At 42.8% G+C, this 18,855-nt stretch overlaps 1 protein-coding gene and 1 pseudogene across 1 annotated transcript; one reads left to right on the top strand and one right to left on the bottom strand.

Moving 5' to 3' along the window:
* Positions 1-463: 463 nt before the first annotated feature.
* LOC104654564 lies at positions 464-766 on the bottom strand (annotated as a pseudogene).
* A 9,483-nt stretch (positions 767-10,249) lies between these two features.
* TEX43 (testis expressed 43) lies at positions 10,250-15,340 on the top strand. The gene is made up of 3 exons (XM_010353776.2): positions 10,250-10,359; positions 11,385-11,493; positions 15,100-15,340. Exons 1-3 carry the CDS (start codon positions 10,274-10,276, stop codon positions 15,307-15,309), a joined length of 405 nt encoding a protein of 134 aa, XP_010352078.1. The 5' UTR covers positions 10,250-10,273; the 3' UTR covers positions 15,310-15,340.
* Positions 15,341-18,855: the final 3,515 nt, after the last annotated feature.

The following is an 18,855-nucleotide window of genomic DNA, read 5'->3' as shown; positions in this document are numbered from 1 at the left end:
TCTTTTCTTTTCTTTTTTTTTTTTTTTTTTGAGAGGGAGTTTTCACTTTTGTCGCCCAGGCTGGAGTGCAATGACGCGATATCAGCTCACTGCAACCTCTGCCTCCTGGGTCAAGCGATTCTCCTGCCTCAGCCTCCCAAGTGCCTGGGATTACAAGCACACACCACCACACCCGGCTAATTTTTTTGTATTTTTAGGAGAGATGGGGGTTTCACCATGTTGGCCAGGCTGGTCTTGAACTCCTGACCTCAGGTGATCCACCTGCCTCAGCCTCCCAAAGTATTTGGATTACAGGTGTGAGCTACCACACCTGGCCAATAGTTGTTTCTTTAACATTTGAAAACCATTCAGATTTCTGGCTTGTGTTGCATCCTACTGCCATACAGAAAACAGTGCTTCAATTTTTAAGGTTATTTCTTTTTTTCAAAGTTTAGGTTTTTATTGAATATGCTATAAAAGAGGTTTAGTCAAAAAGACCAAAGCCCATGTCCTCATCAGACTCCTCAGATTGTTCTTTCTTTGCTTCCACTTTCTTGTCAACTGAAGCAGTAGCAGTGGAGGGGGTAGGACCTCCAGCTACTGCAGGTCCACCAGCCCTTACATTGCAAATCGGGTTCCCAATGCTGACATTGGCTAGGGCATTTGCAAACACACCAGGCCAGAAAGGTTCAAAATTTACACCAGCTGCTTTAATGAGGGCTTTGATTTTATCATCATGCAGAACGTGGGCCGAGTAGATGTAGGCAAGTTCGGAGAGGGATGCCATGGCACAGGCATGTGTGGGGTTGGCGCTGCTGGACACAGTGCTAATTGCCGGATGAAGTGAGGCACTCACCCCAGTGTGGCCTTAGCTTCCTTGGAAGGACCAAGCACCTTGGCAGCAGCTGAGGAAAGGGGAGTTTTTAAGGTTCTTTAAAAATTTATCGGCCGGGCATGGTAGTTCACGCCTGTAATTCTAACACTGGGAGGCCGAGGCAGGCGGATTGCCTGAGCTCAGGAGTTCGAGACCAGCCTGGACAACACGGTGAAAACCCATCTCTACTAAAATACAAAAAATGGGCCGGGCATGGCAGCATGTGCCTGTGGTCCCAGCTACTCAGGAGCCTGAGGCAGGAGAATTGCTTGAACCCTGGAGAAGGAGGTTGCAGTGAATGGAGATCATGCCACTGCACTCCAGACTGGGCACAGAGCAAGACTCTGTCTTCAAAAATAAAATAAAAATTTATCTAAGATGACTCTTTCCAAACCTTTCTGGCTATCCAAATGAAGATGTGCAAACTGTTCTTAGGTATGTATTCATTTAGTTCATGCTCTCATCAAACCAGCATGTCTTGCAGTAATTCTTCCTGCTTAGCCTAATATTGATATTTTTCCTACTTGCCAGTGGGTAGGACTTACACTAATAACCCTCCATCTCTCTGTTTTAGTAGTTTAAGCATTTATCCTCACTTGTAACCTTTATTAAAATCAGTTTTCATAATCTAAAATATTCTGCAATATGACAAATCTTAGGAAATAAAATAGGCTGGATTGATTTGGGTTTAGACAAATTGGATTTACACTTGAGCTGAATGTAATAGATGGTGAAACATAAATGGGACACGTATCAGTTGTGCCGTACATAGTGATGTTGAGCATTTTTTCATGTACTTGACCTTTGCATGCATTCTTTTGAGAAATGCCTACTAAGATCTTTTACCTTTTGAGACAGGGTCTCGCTGTGTTGCCTGGGCTGGGAGTGCAGTGGCACAGTCATGGCTTTCTGCAGCCTCGACCTTCGGGGCTCAAGTGACCTTCCTGCCTGAGGATCCATCATGCCTAACACCACGCTGATCTCGAACTCCTGGGCTCAAGCAATCCTCCCGCCTCAGCCTCCCAAAGTGCTGGGATTATAGGCGTGAGCCACCACACCCAGTCCTTTTACCCAGTTTTAAATCAGATTGGTCATTTTTCACTGTTCTTTATATAGTCTGGTTTTTAACCCCTTGTCAGGTACATATTTTGCAGATGTGTCGTCCCGTTTTGTAGGTTGTCTCATCACTCTTGTTTCCTTTGCTGTGCAAAAGTCTTGTCAGTTTGATGTAATCCCATGTGTTTATTTTTGCTGTTGGCCTGTTTCGCTGAGGTCTTATTTTAAAAATCCTTGGGCCAGGCGAAGTGGCTCACTCCTGTAATCCCAGCACTTTGGGAGGCTAGGGTGGGTGAATCACATAAGCATAGGAGTTCAAGACCAGCCTGGGAACATGGCAAAACCCCGTCTCTACAAAAAAATTAAAAATTAGCCAGGCATAGTGGTGCACACCTGTGGTCCCAGCTACTCAAGAGGTTGGGGTGGGAAGCTCACCTGTGCCCACGATTGATTGAGGTTGAGGCTGCAGTGAGCGGTGATTGCTTCACTGCACTCAACCTTGAGTGACAGAGAACCTCCCTGTCTCAGAAGGAAAAAAAAAAAAAAAACCTTGCCCAGCCCAATGTTGTAGACTATTTCTCTATGTTTTCTAGTAGTTTTGTAGTTTCAAGCTACATTTGTTTTAATTCTTTTTTTTTATTATTATTATACTTTAAGTTCTAGGGTACATGTGCATAACGTGCAGGTTTGTTACATATGTATACTTGTGCCATGTTGGTGTGCTGCACCCATCAGCTCGTCAGCACCCATCAATTCGTCATTTATATCAGGTATAACTCCCAATGCAATCCCTCCCCCACCCCCCTCCCCATGATAGGCCCCGATGTGTGATGTTCCCCTTCCCGAGTCCAAGTGATCTCATTGTTCAGTTCCCACCTATGAGTGAGAACATGCGGTGTTTGGTTTTCTGTTCTTGTGATAGTTTGCTGAGAATGATGGTTTCCAGCTGCATCCATGTCCCTACAAAGGAGGCAAACTCATCCTTTTTTATGGCTGCATAATATTCCATGGTGTATATGTGCCACATTTTCTTAATCCAGTCTGTCACAGATGGACATTTGGGTTGATTCCAAGTCTTTGCTATTGTGAATAGTGCCGCAATAAACATACGTGTGCATGTGTCTTTATAGCAGCATGATTTATAATCCTTTGGGTATATACCCAGTAGTGGGATGGCTGGGTCATATGGTACATCTAGTTCTAGATCCTTGAGGAATCACCATACTGTTTTCCATAATGGTTGAACTAGTTTACAATCCCACCAACAGTGTAAAAGTGTTCCTATTTCTCCACATCCTCTCCAGCACCTGTTGTTTCCTGATTTTTTAATGATTGCCATTCTAACTGGTGTGAGATGGTATCTCATTGTGGTTTTGATTTGCATTTCTCTGATGGCGAGTGATGATGAGCATTTTTTCATGTGTCTGTTGGCTGTATGAATGTCTTCTTTTGAGAAATGTCTGTTCATATCCTTTGCCCACTTTTTGATGGGGTTGTTTGTTTTTTTCTTGTAAATTTGTTTGAGTTCTTTGTACATTCTGGATATTAGCCCTTTGTCAGATGAGTAGATTGCAAAAATTTTCTCCCATTCTGTAGGTTGCCTGTTCACTCTGATGGTAGTTTCTTTTGCTGTGCAGAAGCTCTTTAGTTTAATTAGATCCCATTTGTCAATTTTGGCTTTTGCTGCCATTGCTTTTGGTATTTTAGACATGAAGTCCTTGCCCATGCCTATGTCCTGAATGGTACTACCTAGATTTTCTTCTAGGGTTTTTATGGTATTAGGTCTAACATTTAAGTCTCTAATCCATCTTGAATTAATTTTCGTATAAGGAGTAAGGAAAGGATCCAGTTTCAGCTTTTTACTTATGGCTAGCCAATTTTCCCAGCACCATTTATTAAATAAGGAATCCTTTCCCCATTTCTTGTTTCTCTCAGGTTTGTCAAAGATCAGATGGCTGTAGATGTGTGGTATTATTTCTGAGGACTCTGTTCTGTTCCATTGGTCTATATCTCTGTTTTGGTACCAGTACCATGCTGTTTTGGTTACTGTAGCCTTGTAGTATAGTTTGAAGTCAGGTAGCGTGATGCCTCCAGCTTTGTTCTTTTGACTTAGGATTGTCTTGGCGATGCGGGCTCTTTTTTGGTTCCATATGAACTTTAAAGCCGTTTTTTCCAATTCTGTGAAGAAACTCATTGGTAGCTTGATGGGGATGGCATTGAATCTATAAATAACCTTGGGCAGTATGGCCATTTTCACGATATTGATTCTTCCTATCCATGAGCATGGTATGTTCTTCCATTTGTTAGTGTCCTCTTTGATTTCACTGAGCAGTGGTTTGTAGTTCTCCTTGAAGAGGTCCTTTACATCCCTTGTAAGTTGGATTCCTAGGTATTTTATTCTCTTTGAAGCAATTGTGAATGGAAGTTCATTCGTGATTTGGCTTTCTGTTTGTCTGTTACTGGTGTATAAGAATGCTTGTGATTTTTGCACATTAATTTTGTATCCTGAGACTTTGCTGAAGTTGCTTATCAGCTTAAGGAGATTTTGGGCTGAGACAATGGGGTTTTCTAAATATACAATCATGTCATCTGCAAACAGGGACAATTTGACTTCTTCTTTTCCTAACTGGATACGCTTTATTTCTTTCTCTTGCCTGATTGCCCTAGCCAGAACTTCCAAGACTATGTTGAATAGGAGTGGTGAGGGAGGGCATCCCTGTCTTGTGCCAGTTTTCAAAGGGAATTTTTCCAGTTTTTGCCCATTCAGTATGATATTGGCTGTGGGTTTGTCATAAATAGCTCTTATTATTTTGAGGTACATTCCATCAATACCAAATTTATTGAGCGTTTTTAGCATGAAGGGCTGTTGAATTTTATCAAAAGCCTTTTCTGCGTCTATTGAGATAATCATGTGGTTCTTGTCTTTGGTTCTGTTTATATGCTGGATTACGTTTATTGATTTGCGAATGTTGAACCAGCCTTGCATCCCAGGGATGAAGCCCACTTGATCATGGTGGATAAGCTTTTTGATGAGCTGCTGAATCCGGTTTGCCAGTATTTTATTGAGGATTTTTGCATCGATGTTCATCAGGGATATTGGTCTAAAATTCTCTTTTTTTGTTGTGTCTCTCTGCCAGGCTTTGGTATCAGGATGATGTTGGCCTCATAAAATGAGTTAGGGAGGATTCCCTCTTTTTCTATTGATTGGAATAGTTTCAGAAGGAATGGTACCAGCTCCTCCTTGTATCTCTGGTAGAATTCAGCTGTGAATCCATCTGGTCCTGGACTTTTTTTGGTTGGTAGGCTATTAATTATTGCCTCAATTTCAGAGCCTGCTATTGGTCTATTCAGGGATTCAACTTCTTCCTGGTTTAGTCTTGGAAGAGTGTAAGTGTCCAGGAAATGATCCATTTCTTCTAGATTTTCTAGTTTATTTGCGTAGAGGTGTTTATAGTATTCTCTGATGGTAGTTTCTATTTCTGTGGGGTCCGTGGTGATATCCCCTTTATCATTTTTTATTGCATCTATTTGATTCTTCTCTCTTTTCTTCATTAGTCTTGCTAGTGGTCTGTCAATTTTGTTGATTTTTTCAAAAAACCAACTCCTGGATTCGTTGATTTTTTGGAGGGTTTTTTGTGTCTCTATCTCCTTCAGTTCTGCTCTGATCTTAGTTATTTCTTGCCTTCTGCTAGCTTTTGAATGTGTTTGCTCTTGCTTCTCCAGTTCTTTTAATGGTGATTTAAGAATTGTGATTTGTTAGAGTGTCAATTTTAGATCTTTCCAGCTTTCTCTTGTGGGCATTTAGTGCTATAAATTTCCCTCTACACACTGCTTTAAATGTGTCCCAGAGATTCTGGTATGTTGTATCTTTGTTCTCATTGGTTTCAAAGAACATCTTTATTTCTGCCTTCATTTCGTTATGTACCCAGTAGTCATTCAGGAGGAGGTTGTTCAGTTTCCATGTAGTTGAGCGGTTTTGATTGAGTTTCTTAGTCCTGAGTTCTAGTTTGATTGCACTGTGGTCTGAGAGACAGTTTGTTATAATTTCTGTTCTTGTACATTTGCTAAGGAGTGCTTTACTTCCAATTATGTGGTCAATTTTGGAATAAGTGCGATGTGGTGCTGAGAAGAATGTATATTCTGTTGATTTGGGGTAGAGAGTTCTGTAGATGTCTATTAGGTCTGCTTGGGGCAGAGATGAATTCAATTCCTGGATATCCTTGTTAACTTTCTGTCTCATTGATCTGTCTAATGTTGACAGTGGAGTGTTGAAGTCTCCCATTATTATTGTATGGGAGTCTAAGTCTCTTTGTAAGTCTCTAAGGACTTGCTTTATGAATCTGGGTGCTCCTGTATTGGGTGCATATATATTTAGGATAGTTAGCTCTTCCTGTTGAATTGATCCCTTTACCATTATGTAGTGGCCTTCTTTGTCTCTTTTGATCTTTGATGGTTTAAAGTCTATTTTATCAGAGACTAGGATTGCAACCCCTGCTTTTTTTTTTTGTTCTCCATTTGCTTGGTAGATCTTCCTCCATCCCTTTATTTTGAGCCAATGTATGTCTCTGCATGTGAGATGGGTCTCCTGAATACAGCAGACTGATGGGTCTTGACTCTTTATCCAGTTTGCCAGTCTGTGTCTTTTAATTGGAGCATTTAGTCCATTAACATTTAAGGTTAATATTGTTATGTGTGAACTTGATCCTGCCATTATGATATTAACTGGTTATTTTACTCGTTGGTTGATGCAGTTTCTTCCTCGCCTCGATGATCTTTACATTTTGGCATGTTTTTGCAATGGCTGGTACCGGTTGTTCCTTTACATGTTTAGGGCTTCCTTCAGGGTCTCTTGTAAGGCAGGCCTGGTGGTGACAAAATCTCTAAGCATTAGCTTATCTGTAAAGGATTTTATTTCTCCTTCACTTATGAAACTTAGTTTGGCTGGATATGAAATTCTGGGTTTAAAATTCTTTTCTTTAAGAATGTTGAATATTGGCCCCCACTCTCTTCTGGCTTGTAGAGTTTCTGCCAAGAGGTCTGCTGTTAGTCTGATGGGCTTCCCTTTGTGGGTAACCCAACCTTTCTCTCTGGCTGCCCTTCAGATTTTTTCCTTCATGTCAACTGTGGTGAATCTGGCAATTATGTGTCTTGGAGTTGCTCTTCTCGAGGAGTATCTTTGTGGCATTCTCTGTATTTCCTGAATTTGAATGTTGCCCTGCCCTACTAGGTTGGGGAAGTTCTCCTGGATGATATCCTGAAGAGTGTTTTCCAACTTGGTTCCATTTTCCCCCTCACTTTCAGGCACCCCAATCAGACGTAGATTTGGTCTTTTTACATAATCCCATACTTCTTGCAGGCTTTGTTCATTTCTTTTTCTTCTTTTTTCTTTTGGTTTCTCTTCTCACTTCATTTCATTCATTTGATCCTCAATCGCTGATACTCTTTCTTCCAGTTGATCGAGTCGGTTACTGAAGCTTGTGGATTTGTCACGTATTTCTCATGTCATGGTTTTCATCTCTGTCATTTCATTTATGACCTTCTCTGCATTAATTATTCTAGCTATCAATTCTTCCACTCTTTTCTCAAGATTTTTAGTTTCTTTGCGCTGGGTACGTAATTCCTCCTTTAGCTCTGAGAAGTTTGATGGGCTGAAGCCTTCTTCTCTCATCTCGTCAGTCATTCTCTGACCAGCTTTGATCCGTTGCTGGCGATGAGCTGCGCTCCTTTGCAGGGGGAGATGCGCTCTTATTTTTTGAATTTCCAGCTTTTCTGCCCTGCTTCTTCCCCATCTTTGTGGTTTTATCTGCCTCTGGTCTTTGATGATGGTGACATACTGATGGGGTTTTGGTATAGGTGTTCTTCCTGTTTGATAGTTTTCCTTCTAATAGTCAGGACCCTCAGCTGTAGGTCTGTTGGAGATTGCTTGAGGTCCACTCCAGACCCTGTTTGCCTCAGTTGAAAATGCAGAAATCACCGGTCTTCTGTGTCGCTCGCGCCGGGAGTTGGAGACTGGAGCTGTTCCTATTCGGCCATCTTGCTCCGCCCCCGATTACTTTGATCTTTTATTTTTTTTTTGAGACGGAGTCTCGCTCTGTCGCCCGGGCTGGAGTGCAGTGGCCGGATCTCAGCTCACTGCAAGCTCCGCCTCCCGGGTTTACGCCATTCTCCTGCCTCAGCCTCCCAAGTAGCTGGGACTACAGGTGCCCGCCACCTCGCCCCGCTAGTTTTTTTGTATTTTTAGTAGAGACGGGGTTTCACCGTGTTAGCCAGGATGGTCTCGATCTCCTGACCTCGTGATCCGCCCGTCTCGGCCTCCCAAAGTGCTGGGATTACAGGCTTGAGCCACCATGCCTGGCTTCAAGCTACATTTAATCCTAATCCATTTTGAGTTGATTTTTGTGTATGGTGAGAGGTAGGGGTCTAGTCTCATTCTTCTTCATGGGGATGTTCAATTTTCCCAGCACTGTGTATTGAAAAGACTGTCTTTTCCCTCGTGTGTGTTCTTGGCACCTTTGTTGAAAATCAATTGACTGTAGGTGGCATGCGCAATATATAAAGAGGAAAATCAGCCATGGACCAATAGAGAATGTTAATTTGAAGCGATAAAGTATTAATCCCAGGACTTGAAGAAGTTTGTTTTGTTTCGTTTTGTTTTGTTTTGTTTTCTGAAACGGAATCTCCCTCTGTCGCCCAGGCTGGAGTGCTGTGGCACGATCTCGGCTCACTGCAACCTCCGCCTCCCGGGTTCACGCCATTCTCCTGCCTCAGCCTCCCGAGTAGCTGGGACTACAGGCGCCTGCCACCATGCCCGGCTAATTTTTTGTATTTTTAGTAGAAACGGGGTTTCACCGTGTTAACCAGGATGGTCTCGATCTCCTGACCTCGTGATCCGCCCTCCTCGGCCTCCCAAAGTGCTGGGATTACAGGCGTGAGCCACCGTGCCCGGCCTTTTTTTTTTTTTTTTTTTTTTTTTTGAGACAGAGTCTCGCTTTGTGGCCCAGGCTGGAGTGCAGAGGCGTGATCTTGGCTCACTGCAAGCTCCACCTCCAAGGTTCACACCATTCTCCTGCCTCAGCCTCCCCAGTAGCTGGGACTACAGGTGTCCACCATCATGCCTGGCTAATTTTTTTTGTATTTTTTAGTAGAGATGGGGTTTCACCATGTTAACCAGGAAGGTCTCGATCTCCTGACCTCATGATCTGCCCGCCTCAGCCTCCCAAAGTGCTGGGCTTACAGACGTGAGCCACCCTGCCCGGCCTGAAGTGATTTTTACTTACTGAATAATTGTTCAGTTCAACATATTTTCTAGTGTGTGTCAAATTTGTATTATGTCACAAACAAACATCTTCATTTTTTAATTGCTCATTATAAGAATGATGTTTTACTCAAGAAGAGATTTGTTTTGTTTTGTCTTGTCTTATTTTTTGGAGACAAGTTGTTGCTCTGTTGCCCAGACTGGAGTGCAGTGGTGCAACCACAGCTCACTGCAGCCTCAGCCTCCTAGGTTCGAGTGATCCTCTGGCCCCAGCCTCTCAAGTAGCTGGGACCACAAGTACACGTGACCATGCCCGGCTTATTTATTTATTTATTTAATTTTTTGAGACGGAGTCTTGCTCTGTCACCCAGGCTGGACTGGAGTGGCACCATCTCTGTTCGCTGCAACCTCCACCTCCTGGGTTCAAGCAATTCTCCCGCCTCAGCCTCCCGAGTAGCTGGGATTACAGGTTCACACCACCATGCCTGGCTAATTTTTGTGTTTTTAATAGAGACGGTGTTTTACCATGTTGGCCAGGCTGGTCTTGAACGCCTGACCTCAAGTGATAACACCTGCCTTGGAATCCCAAAGTGCTGGAATTACAGGCATGAGCCACTACACCCGGCCAAATTTTTTTATTTTTTGTAGAGATAGGAATTTACTATGTTGCCCAGGCTGGTCTCGAATTCCTGGGCTCACGTGATCCTCCTGCCTCATCCTCCCAAAGTGCTAGGATTACAGGCATGAGCCACTGTGCCAGGCCAGAAGGGGGATTTTTTTTAAAGCCCTGAAAGTAGCTCTGAGCTGGACACTTTTTTCTTTTTCTTTTTTTTTTTTTTTTAAGATAGAGTCTCACTCTGTCACCCAGGTTGGAGTACAGTGCCTCTGCCTCCTGGGTTCAAGTGATTCTCCTGCCTCAGCCTCCTGAGTAGCTGAGATTACAGGCACCCACCACCATACCTGTAAGCTGGACACGCTTAACTGCTACTGTAACTGCTGAGAGTTACTATGAAGTTAGCAAAACATTGTTACATCAGAGCAGCGTTGTCATCATAATTAGACTAGTGAGTTAGTGAAGTAGATGAGAATTCCATCCACTGCTCTCAGGAATGGCTTCAGGGAAAGATACTTATCCTCCTTTGCCTAAACTCAGTAACAACTGCTCTGATGAGAGTCCCTACAAATCTGCTAATAAGTAAGGATTTACAGGGTTCTGGGGTTTTTTGTTTGCTTGTTTTGCAACCTGGGAGCTACAAAGATAAGGTCAATAACTTTGTGTTCCCCTTTGGCATCTATATAGAAAGTTTTATGTTCCAGAGGGAAATATGTGTGCAAGGAAAGCAAGTCTGACCTGAGTGTAGAGCGTACATAAATTCAGAAGCCAATAGAGTTACTGGTTTTTGTGGCTGGCCAGACATTTCCTTTAGGCAGTGGGTAGGCCTGAGGCAGATCCAGGTGCCTTGATCTTTCCCTTAAAGTCAGGTTAAAATGGGCCTGACGCAGTGGCTCAGGGCTCTAATGTCAACAGTTTGGGAGGCCAAGGCGGGTGGATCACTTGAGGTCAGGAATTTGAGACCAGCCTGACCAACATGGCAAAACCGCGGCTGGGCATGGTGATGCACTCCATCTCATTTAAAAAAAAAAAAATCAGATTAAAATGGACAGTGTGGGCAAATTGTAAAGGATAGCATGCAGTTAGAGTTACAGGTACATGGCTCTGACTTGATCTTGGTGATACCTGGGTACTTAGATGGTTTTTTTTTTTTTTTTTTTTTGAGACGGAGTCTCGGTCTGTCGCCCAGGCTGGAGTGCAGTGGCCGGATCTCAGCTCGCTGCAAGCTCCGCCTCCCAGGTTTACGCCATTCTCCTGCCTCAGCCTCCGGAGTAGCTGGGACTACAGGCAACCGCCACCTCGCCCGGCTAGTTTTTTTGTATTTTTTAGTAGAGACGGGGTTTCATCATGTTAGCCAGGATGGTCTCGATCTCCTGACCTCGTGATCTGCCTGTCTCGGCCTCCCAAAGTGCTGGGATTACAGGCTTGAGCCACCGCGCCCGGCCAAATGGTTATCTTTTAATTGAGTTTCAATGGCACAGCTGTCTGTCCTGCAGCAGCAGGGAACCAAACATAAATGCACAACTGCCTCCAGTCCACGGAATGATGCTAAAATGATTGTATTTGGCTCACAATATATCTTTTCTTCTTGCTTTCCTAATCGTCAGGTATGAGGAGATTCATTTGCCACGATTTTCATTAAAACAAGGGATGATCCCAAGACGTTATGTTATGCCTTGGAAAGAAAACATGATATTCAGGAATGTGAATCTGAAGGTATTTCCCCATAAGCATACATAAGAAAAAAAAACACATTAAGCTGGATGCGGTGACTCATGCCAATAATTGTAGCACTTTGGGAGACCAGAGGCTGGTGGATCATTTGAGGTCAGGAGTTCAAGACCAGCCTAGCCAACATGGTGAAACCCCGTCTCTACTAAAAATATGAAAATTAGCTGGGCGTGGTGGTGGGCACTTGTAATCCCAGCTACATGGGAGACTGAGGCATGAGAATCTCTTGAACCCGGGAGGCAGAGGTTGCAGTGAGCCGAGATTGCGCCACTGCAATCTAGCCTGGGCGACAGAGCTAGATTCTGTCTCTAAATAAATAAATAAAGTATATATATATAATTTAGTATATCTGTGATAGATGTAACTATACAAAAACTATTTTGATGTACTGTCACATAAACTTGCAAATGAATGTTAAATAATAATATTTGTTTAAATAACCTATTTATATACTGAAGAATTTCAGAAATTTCACGTGATGCTATCTAGAGTTGTTAAACTCATCATCAGAAGATGTCATTAATGTTAAAGGTACACTACAGAGTGTATATTTTTTAGATTGTACTGCATATTCAGATAGCGAGGCATGGGAATATTTTGGCTAGTTTTACACATGATTTACCCATTCAATGCTCCTGTTCAGTCAGCAGTTTTATTTACTTATTCCTTTTTTTCTTTTTGGAGACAGGGTCTTGCTCTGTCCTCCAGGCTGGAGTGCAGTGGCATGATCAAAGCTCACTGCAGCCTCAATCTGCTGAGCTCAATTGATTCTCCTGCCTCAACCTCCCAAGTAGCTGGGATTACAGGTGCACATCACCACTCCTTGCTAGCTTTTTGATTTTTAGTAGAGATGAGGTCTCACTCTGTCTTCCAGTTTGGTCTTGAACTTCTGAGCTCAAGTGATCCTACTGCCTCGGCCTTCCAAAGTTCTAGGATTATAGGAGTTAGCCACCACGCCGGGCCTAGTTTATTTATGTATGTATGTATTTATTTATTTAGAGACAGGATCTCACTCTGTCACCCAGACAGGAGTGCAATGATGCAGTCATGGCTCACTGCAGCTGCAGCAACCTCTTGGGCTCAGGTGATCCTCCCACCTCAGCCTCCTGAGCAGCCAGGACTACAGGCATATGCCACCATGCCCAGCAAGTTTTGGTATTTTTTGTAGAGATGGGATCTCTCTGTGTGGTCCAGGTTGGTCTCCTGGGCTCAAGTGATCCTCCTGCCTTGGCCTCCCAAAGTACTAGGCTTATAGGCATGAACCACTGTACCCGGCTCCAGTCAATAGTTTTAAAACAGCAGGAAAACTACTATAGGTAAAATGCTGCAGCCACTGTAGAAGATAGTGAGACCATTCTTCAAAAAAATTAAACATAGAATTACCATATGATTCAGCAATTCCACTTCTAGGTATATGCTCAAAATAATCGAAAGCAGGGATTCCAACAGGCTTGTTTTAAAACATTTTGTTGCTGGAGCCATGGCTCATGCCTGTGATCCTAGCACTTTGGGAGGCCGAGGCAGGCAGATAACCTGAGGTCAGGAGTTCGAGACCAGCCTGGCCAACATGGTGAAACCCCATCTCTACTAAAAATACAAAAATTAGCCGGGCATGATGGCACATGTCTGTAATCCCTGCTACTTGGGAGGCTGAGGCAGGAGAATCGCTTGAATCCAGGAGACAGAGGTTGCAGCAAGCCAGATCACACCAGTGCACTCCAGCCTGGGCAACAGAGCAAGACTCCATCTCAAAATAAATAAATAAATAAGTAAATAAATATGTTTACTCAGATTTACTACAGTCTTAATATTAGTCTGCATTTCATGTAATTTAGTAGCATATTTCATGTACTTTAGTAGCATATCAAGGTCATTTTAAATGCCCTAAGTAGCTTCAGCATGGTGACAGTATTGACTTTTTCATTTATGAGAATTATAGGTTGTAAACTTTATAAGTTAAAATCAGTAAAGAAAAACTTTGTTTTGATTGCATCAAAACACTTATTCTTGACCTTACTTTTAGAGCTATGATTCAGCATCATTTTTCAGAGCTATTTTACTTTTGCAATTTAGTTGACAGTGTTCCTACCAATGAAACTTAAATAAGTGAATTAAGTAATTAAGTAAAGTGAATGTTCCCACACTGAGTAAATGCTAACTTATGCTTTCCTTCCTTTTATTTATCCTCACCATTTTTCCATTAGGAGTTTAAAAACTGCATCTAACAACATTAAAAAATGTAGCACAGAGGCTGGGTGCAGTGGCTTATGCCTGTAATCCTAGCACTTTGGGAGGCTGAGACGGGAGGGGGTGGTTTGAGGCCAGGAGTTTAAGACCAGCCAGAGCAACATAGCGAGATCCTGTCTATAAATTAAAAAAAAAAAATTATCCAGGCATTGTGGTATGTGCTGTAGTCCCAGCTGCTTGGGAGGCTGAGGCAGGAGGATTGCTTGAGCCTAGGAGTTCCAGGCTGCAGTGAGCTACGATTGCACCACTGCACTCCAGCCTGGGTGACAGACTAAGGCCCCCCATCTGTGAAATATATATATATATATATATGTAAAACAGCATTTTATATATATATAATTAGCAGACCAATCCAGTTCCACTGCCTATTCTTACCACATTCCTCTACCTTTCTCTCCTCCTCACTGTATCTTTATTATTCATCCTCATTGATCTTCAATGTCAGATGAACCAAATTGAAATAGACTTGCAGGATGTTTAATTAATTAATTTATTTTTGATAAATATATATATATAAACACAACATACCAGAGTTGGGACTGCATCCCAAGAACAGGCCAGAATGCTATTTGGCAATATTGAAGAATCAGAAGTAGATGTGTATTTAAGTTAATAACTTCAAATAGTTGTTATTTATTTATTCAACAGTCATAACAGCATCATCATACTTTATACCCTTTTGATACTTAGTAGTTGGCAAAGCTTTTTCATTCACATATATTTTATTTGCTACTCAAAGAATTCTTTAATATTCCCATTTTATATTTGAAAAAACTGAGTCTTCTGGGAGTAAATGACTTGAAAAGGTCACGTTACGCAGTGAAGCTAAAGGTCGACGATCTGCCTCCAAATGTATCACCTTTATAGTCTGCATGACTCTTTCTGGTAGTCAGATCACACTGACCCACAAAGCATTGCTTTTAGAAAAGGGATGTTCCTATGTTCAGCAGAGCTTCCTTCTCAACAAGGATGGTGAGAAAGACTATTGGGAAACTTCTCTTTTTTTGGAGAGGAGATGGGGTCTCACTCTCTTGCCCAGGCTGAAGTGCAGGGGTGTGATCATAGCTCACTGCAGCCTTGGTTTCCCAGGATCAAGAGATTCTCTTGCCTCAGCCTCACAGACATGTGCCACCATACCCACCTAATTTTTTATTTTTTGTGTAGATGGGGTCTTGCTATGTTGCCCAGGCTGGTCTCAAACTCCTGAGCTCAAGCAATCTTTCTTGGCTTCCCAAAGTGCTGGGACTTAGAGGCAGGAGCCATGGCTCCTGGTGAAACTTCCTTCTTAATCTAACAAGAAAATGATGTTTGATGTGTAACAGAGAAGATTTTCTTTTCTCTTAGCGAGCAGAAGTGTGTGGAATCCATACTGGCCCTTTAGAAGACTCTCTGTTTTTGAATCACAGTGAAAGGCTTTGCCATGGGGAAGATCGCAAAGTTGTCTTGCAAAAAGGCCCACCAGAAATAAAAATTGCAGATATGCCTTTGCATTCGCCTCTCTCCAGATACCAAAGCACTGTGATTTCCCATGGCTTCAGGAGGCGACTGGTCTGATGAAAGAAGAATAATAAAGTGTTTCAATCTCTGCTCTCTTACTGTCTCTGATAAATGTTTAAGTTTGTTGTAAATTTGTATTTCACCTGCAAGTTCAATTTGTTTAAAGGTCTTAAGTCAGTTGTATAATTTATAGATTATACAAGCTTTAGCAAGGAAACAGACTCTGAGATAATCTGAGAGGAAGTGGAGGAAGAAGGAAAACTGCCTTGCTCACATTCATTTCACACTAAGTACATAAGAATCAGCAGACCAATCCAGTTCCACTGCCTAATCTTACCACATTCCTCTACCTTTCTCTCCTCCTCACTGTATCTTTATTATTCATCCTCATTGATCTTCAATGTCAGATGAACCAAACTGAAATAACTTGCAGGATGTTTAATTAATTAATTTATTTATTTTTGATACAGAGTCTCACTCTGTTGCCCAGTGGCTCACTGCAACCTCTGCATCCCGAGTAGCTGGGTCTATAAGTCCACAAGACAGGAGGAAAGAGAGCATGCCTGGCTAATTTTTTATTTTTTTGTAGAGATGGGGTTTCATCATGTTCCTCAGGCTGGTCTCAAACTCCTGAGCTCAAGTGATCCACCCACCTAAACCTCCCAAAGTGTTGGGATTACAGGTGTGAGCCACCACGCCTGGCAGGATTTGGAAATATTTTTGCTACTTGCTGATTCCACCTAACCTCCTCTTTTCTGACTAATCCTCCAACTCACATATACCTAAGATTCTGGATACTGGTAATTAATCACCATGGTAATTAGAAGTGTTTGGCAGAAAACTCTTTGATGCATCAAACAATTTTAGTGAGAGTGTAGCAGGACGAGCCACAGACAAAACTCCTCAGACACCGAATTAAAGAAGGAAGAGGTTTTTTTATTCAGCTGGGAGCATCAGCAGACTAGCATCGTAAGAGCCGAGCTCCCCGAAAAAGAAATTCTTGGCCTTTTTAAAGGCTTACAACTTTAAGGGGTCCACGTGAAAGGGTCGTAATAGATCGAGCAAGCGTGGGAAACGTGACTAGGGGCTACATGCATCAGCTAACAGAACAAAAAGTTTTACAATGCTTTTTTCATACAGTGTCTGGAATTTACAGATAACACAAGTAGTTTAGGTCAGGGGTTGATGTTATTATTACTACTTTTTTTAACCGCTAGGGCCGGGTGGTGGTGCCAAGGTTGTCTGGCTATTTATCTTATTTTTGTTTCTTTCTAACTTTTTTCTTTCTCTCTTTACTCCTGTCTTGTGAACTGCGCAAGGTAGAGGGAGGAGGGCAGCAGGAGTAGCAGTGGTCTCCTTCCTTAAGAGAAATGTATTTTCTGTATTGGTTTGGAGTATCCAAGTGCCAATTTCCTACAGCAAATAATTTATTCACATAATTTGGCTACACAACAACTACCATATGTAAAGTGATGCAGCCACTGTAAAAGACAGCCTGGGAGTTCCTCAAAAAATTAAACGTAGAATTACCACATGATTCAGCAATTCCACTTCTCAGAATATACTCAAAAGAATTGACACCAAGAATGTGAACAGATATTTGTACACCAGTGTTCATAGCAGCATTATTCACAAGAGCAAAAATGTAGAAACAACCCAAATGTTCATCAACTGATGAATGGATAAACAAAATGTGGTATACACCTACAATGGAATATTATTTACCCACAAAAAGGAGTGATATTCTGATACATGCTACAACATGGAGGAACATTAAAACATCATACTAAATGAAACAACCCAGACACAAAAGAATAAATATTGTGTGGATTCCTCTTATGTGAGATCCTAAAATAGTCACCTTCATAAACAGAGAAAGAATAGCTGGGCGCGGTGGCTCACACCTGTAATCCTAGCACCTTTGGGAGGCCGAGGTGGGTGGATCACTGAGGCTGCGAGTTTGAGACCAGCCTGACCAACATGGAGAAATCCCATCTCTACTAAAAATACAAAATTAGGCCGGGCGCGGTGGCTCAAGCCTATAATCCCAGCACTTTGGGAGGCCGAGACGGGCGGATCACGAGGTCAGGAGATCAAGACCATCCTGGCTAACACAGTGAAACCCCGTCTCTACTCAAAAATACAAAAAACTAGCTGGGCGAGGTGGCGGGCGCCTGTAGTCCCAGCTACTCGGGAGGCTGAGCCAGGAGAATGGCGTGAACCCAGGAGGCGGAGCTTGCAGTGAGCTGAGATCTGGCCACTGCACTCCAGCCTGGGTAACAGAGCGAGACTCCGTCTCAAAATAAATAAATAAATAAAAAATAAAAATAGAAAATTAGCCAGGTGTGGTGGCACATGCCTGTAATCCCATCTACTCAGGAGACTGAGGCAGGAGAATTGCTTGAACCCGGGAGGTGGAGGCTGTGGTGAGCCGAGATCGTGCCATTGCACTACAACCTGGGCAACAACAGCAAAACTCTGTCAAGAAAAAAGGAAGGAAGGAAGGAAGGAAGGAAGGAAGGAAGGAAGGAAGGAAGGAAGGAAGGAAGGAAGGAAGGACGGACGGAAGGAAGGAAGGAAGGAGAAAAAGAAAAAGAAAGAAAAGAAAAAGAATAGTGGTTACCAGGGTCTGTGGGGGAGGAGGGAATGGGAAGTTATCATTTAATATGTACAGAATTTCAGATTGGCATGATGGAAAAATTCTAGAGATGGATGGTTGCCTAAGGTGAATGTACTTAATGCCACTAAATAGGATATTCAAAAAGGGCTAGCCAAGTACAGTGATGTGGGCTTGTAGTCCCAGCTATTGCAGATGCTGATGTGGGAGGATTGCTTGAGCCCATTAGTTAGAGACCAGCCTGAGCAACAGAGCAAAACTTTTGTTTTATTTTATTTTATTTCATTTGTTTTTGTTTGTTTTTTGAGACGGAGTCTCGCTCTGTCACCCAAGCTGGAGTGCGGTGGCATGATCTCAGCTCATTGCAGCCTCCACCTCCCAGGTTCAAGCGATTCTCCTGCCTCAGCCTCCCAAGTAGCTGGGACTACAGGTGTGCGCCAGGACACCTGGTTACATTTTTGTGTTTTTAGTAGAGACGGGGTTTTACCGTGTTAGCCGGGATGGTCTCCATCTCCTGACCTCGTGATCTGCCTGCCTTGGCCTCCCAAAGTGCTGGGATTACAGGCGTGAGCCACCGCGGCCCAGCCAAGCACAGCTATTTTTAACGTGACAAATGCTCGGTATGCCGTCTTCATATCGCGTGGCACATATAAATTCTGTTTAACTTAGGCCAGGCGCTTTGTAGCATATCAAAGATAACTGAGATGGCAGCCTTGGATAAAAAGCAGTTCAGACTTGAGGTTCTTGGCATATTCTCACCAAAAAAGCTATTTAGTAATATAGCTGGGACTACAGACTCATACCACCATACCCAGCTAAGTTTTTTGTATTTTTAGTAGAGACTGGATTTCACCGTGTTGACCAGACTGGTCTCGAACCCTTGAGCTGAGGCAATCCACCCACCTCGGCCTCCTAAAGTGCTGGGATTACAGGCACGAGCCACTGCGCCCAGCCAGTAATACATTTTTTTTTAAATGTTAGGTTAT

Source organism: Rhinopithecus roxellana, chromosome 3 (assembly GCF_007565055.1).
Source record: "Rhinopithecus roxellana isolate Shanxi Qingling chromosome 3, ASM756505v1, whole genome shotgun sequence".
Classification (NCBI taxonomy): domain Eukaryota; kingdom Metazoa; phylum Chordata; class Mammalia; order Primates; family Cercopithecidae; genus Rhinopithecus; species Rhinopithecus roxellana.
The sequence above is the reverse complement of the archived record's forward strand: the minus strand, read 5'-3'. Positions and strand labels throughout refer to the sequence as shown.